The sequence below is a fragment of the Zea mays genome, chromosome 6 (genome assembly GCF_902167145.1).
Source record: "Zea mays cultivar B73 chromosome 6, Zm-B73-REFERENCE-NAM-5.0, whole genome shotgun sequence".
NCBI classification, from domain to species: Eukaryota; Viridiplantae; Streptophyta; class Magnoliopsida; order Poales; family Poaceae; genus Zea; species Zea mays.
Genome location: NC_050101.1, coordinates 84,738,832 through 84,742,726, shown reverse-complemented (window position 1 = coordinate 84,742,726; position 3,895 = coordinate 84,738,832). Strand labels below are relative to the sequence as shown.

At 48.8% G+C, this 3,895-nt stretch overlaps 1 protein-coding gene across 1 annotated transcript; it reads right to left on the bottom strand.

Moving 5' to 3' along the window:
- Positions 1 to 320: 320 nt before the first annotated feature.
- Positions 321 to 1,062, bottom strand: LOC109940321 (uncharacterized). The gene has a single exon (XM_020539797.1). The coding sequence runs from the start codon at positions 928 to 930 to the stop codon at positions 646 to 648; it is 285 nt and encodes a 94-aa protein (XP_020395386.1). The 5' UTR covers positions 931 to 1,062; the 3' UTR covers positions 321 to 645.
- Between the last annotated feature and the right edge of the window lie 2,833 nt (positions 1,063 to 3,895).

The following is a 3,895-nucleotide window of genomic DNA, read 5'->3' as shown; positions in this document are numbered from 1 at the left end:
CCTGATGAGGTACCTCCCGGGATGCGAGATCTATATCTGCTGTGAAGAAGAAGACCCTCTGCGTCGTCGCGGACTGTTCGGACGCACGCAAAGGAGGAATCGCTCCTGCGTCCAGGTCGCGGACCGTCCGACCCTATGCCGCGGACGACCGCACCTCCGCAGAGAGCACCGTCATACGATTCATCTCCAGTGTTTGGTGTCCAGATCGGCGCCAACAATTTAAAGTTCATTATTTTTATATTATACCACGCTGTATGTAGATTTTTCTTCTTCATTTTGGCCTTTACCATTGTCTCTCTTGTATTGTGTACACATCTAAAGGTGCAACAGGAGAGCACGTGCTCGAGGACAAATTTATTTTCTCCACACCATGGTGGCGTACGTCGCCACTAGACATCAGCGCAATAATCAATGTCCCTTCAACCCTTGTGTTTTTAAAAGAACATATTACAAGCATAGTAATCTCTCCGTTCATAAATATGTCACAATTAACTTTTTTTAAAAAAAATTGACCGTCTTATTCAAAATATTTATTAGGTATTGGTGCCAACTTACGAAACTCTGACTCTGCTTGCAGCTCGCCATATATATCCGTAGTTCCACACGTAGCAACAAAATGCGCAAGAGCGAGTGGTAAATTGGTGATTAATGGTGCTGAGGATCTGGCCCGCTGGGGCTCGCCCTCTTCGACTCGGAGTACGTCGCGGCGGCGGCCGCGGGGGCGGGGCGAGTGAGCCGCGGCATGCTCACGGCAGACGCCGAGCTCGCAGCGGCGCCCAGCATTCTCCGGCCGGCGCCGGCGGGCACTACCACCGCCGCCGTAGGCTCACAGTGGCCGAGGGCGACGACGATGTCGACGGTCGTGGACAGGAGGAACACGGCGCAGAGCAGCGCCTTGAGCGTATTCAAGTTGGTGGCCGACAGCGCCATGGCCGCCGCAGCTCGTGCTTTGTTCGTACGGGCGTACGTCGTCGGTGGGTCGTTCGACGTCGTCCTCGTGGAATCCTAGCTAGAATGTAGGAGGAACCTTTGCGCTGTGTAGCTAGAATAATGTAGGATCAACACGACCCCGATGCAGGATTTATAGGCGTGGCGCGTGCAGTTTGCCGTTGCCTTGGGCCGGTGGCTAGTTAATAGTTATTGCCGCATGCAATAGCGCAATACAATGGTGGAGCTCCCCCTTTAGATCAGATTTTTTTTAATCTTTTCCAGCGCGTTCTTTTCGCGTATTTACGTTTCAACGATGCTCCAAGTCAGCCATGCATTTAGACCCTATTTGTTTCTCTCTTAATTATATAGGTTAGATCATGGCGTAAGGTAGAAGGATAAAATATCACATTAGAATCACAAACAAGTTAAAATAAGCTAGTATTAGATAGCTTATTTCAGTTTATTTTTTATCCCAAACTGATATTTAATCCTTTTACTTTTTCACCGTAATCAAGATTATATAATATAGATGGAAAACAAACATACCCTTAGTTTCTGTTGAGCACCATTTGTGGCACTGGGCATGGCCGGACGGTCTAGTTCGCGGACGATCCGTCCGTAAACGTGGACAGTCCACAAGTAGATCTAATCAGACGGTTAAAACTCATATCTCCTTACGCCTTTAGCCCTCTAATCCCGTGGGAGCTGTTAGAGAACGCCTAGAAACGGGTCTAGACCTCCCCTTATATATTTGAAGGAGTATGGCCAATTGAAGAACAAACAATCGATAAATCAATCAAATTATCTTTTGTTCTTTACCTTTTGCTCTAGAAGTAGACAGTATCTTAGATTACTCTCTCTAATCTTCACCTCTCTCCGACTCTACATCGTTTAGAGGCGTCTTAGGTGGCCTGCCGATTCCAAGACACACCCTAGGATCTCTCCTCCCGACGGGGTCTCTCCGGCCGGAGCGACATCCAAACGCTGACGGCGAACTCCGTCACCCCTACGCACGCGCGTGAACCGTCCGGCTCGTCAGACAGGAACCCTAGCCTCTGCGTTAGAGCGTGGATCGTTCGACCCCTGGCCGTGGACCGTCCACGCTTTCATCGTAGTGATTGGAGACCGAATTGACGCAACAGTTTCAAGTGTGGAAAACCGTTACTGATTGTCACGTTCTTTTTATTAACCGGCCATGACGTCGTCACACACGCACGAGCTAGCAATCCCACTCGGTTGGACGAAGCTCCTTGTCGAGAGCTAGCTGCTGTGCTAGCTAGCCAGGTCGGATCGAGATCACCTCGCGCGAATTACCCGGGCGCCGTAATCTGGAAGAAATATGAACTTTATTTATGCGTGGATCAATTCATATTTGCCAACGTACGGTACGGTCGAGTAACACAAAGGGCTCTCCACGTAATGATTCGGATGCACACCATGAGCTGCTTAAACATACAACGTGGCGAATCTGTTGGCACTGCCTGCTTGCTTACGACGTCGAACGCGAGCTCTCCCTAATTTGGAAAAGAAAGCACTTTAATTTCTGGTAATGTCATTCTAAATTGGAGTTTCATATATGTATACTCGTTACATACGGTGGGAATTGTGAGGAGAGATATACAGAGAGTTTTTACATATTTAGTGACATATATATGGTGCTGTTTGGTTCACGAAATGTAACGTAAAGGGTAATGGTAACGGTTTACCCTCGATTACGGACGGTAACAAGTTTGAATAGTCCGGTATCAATTTTTAGTACGGTATCTGATTACAGTTGGACTAAAACAAACATGATTTAACGTTATCACTTACCCATTACGTTACAAATATTTGAACCAAACGGTACCTATAGTGTAATTGTGAGGAGAGATATACAGAGAGTTTTTACAGGAGATGGTAGAGTTTCGTGGGAACGCTGAAACAGTTATTTAGTTTAGATCTGACGTTGCAGCATTCAAACAGTGCATTAAACTCACCAATATAATGCTAGCTAGCTGATTCGTTTCTACGCCAAATTAAAGGCGACGACGAAACAGATAAAGTAACCACGCAGAGGCACAGATTGTAGTCGCCTAGCTACCTATATATATGCTAGCTACAGTGACAGCCTTTTAGTAGATAGGCGAGTACAGTTGTAGTGGTACGCATGCGGTTGGGCAACCTCCTCAACTCTGCCTTTATCTACGTACCTTCAACTAATTAACTGCCCCGGCTGGCCCCATATATTATATGTTAGTTCATGCACGCACGATGGCTTCGTTTCGATCGATCGGTCGGCTGGCCGCGATCCGTGTCAGTTTCCACTGGCGCGTCTTGCATGACTGCATCGTCCTATTCGCCGGGCGGAGCAAATGGCGGCCAGCCGGCCGGCCTCTTCGTGCGTGCCCAGCGGCCCGCGCGCGCCGTGTGGCCCCTACGCGTGCGTGGCTCCTCGACTCGATGCTCCACAAACCATGCATGCATGTAATTAACCCCCGGCTCCAACGTGCGTCACGTCACGTACGTCCGGTCCGGCCACCAACGTCGCCGCCCATTGGCAGCTTTTGTTTCTGCGGTGTGTCGAGCTTTTGTTTCTGGCGTCATGGCTCGTATGTACGTACGGGCATCGCCTCTCGAGGGCGGCGAGCAGCCAGACGCGGCGGGTAGCTTTTGATCGGCGCTTCATCAAACTGGTCGCGATGATGTCTGGATGCAGCCAGGAGCCAAGCGCATCTGCCGTTTTTTCAAGTCGCTAGCAGCCAAATATGGTGGAACCCGGCCGCACAGAATTAATGCAGTACGTACGTACATATATATAAGAAATGTGCTGGTACAAGTACAAGGATGGAGCTTAATTATATTATTGGACAACTAGTCAAAAGGCACAAACACAACGACCCGATTATATGCTAGCTTGCTGCTTTATCTTGTTCGGTAGTACTAGATTAGAACGGATACGCAGCACTTGGGGAATTGGCAGAGCATG

Bases quoted from the DNA above. Each gene is read 5' to 3' on its own strand.
- LOC109940321 (XM_020539797.1), bottom strand. From the start codon at position 930: ATGGCGCTGTCGGCCACCAACTTGAATACGCTCAAGGCGCTGCTCTGC.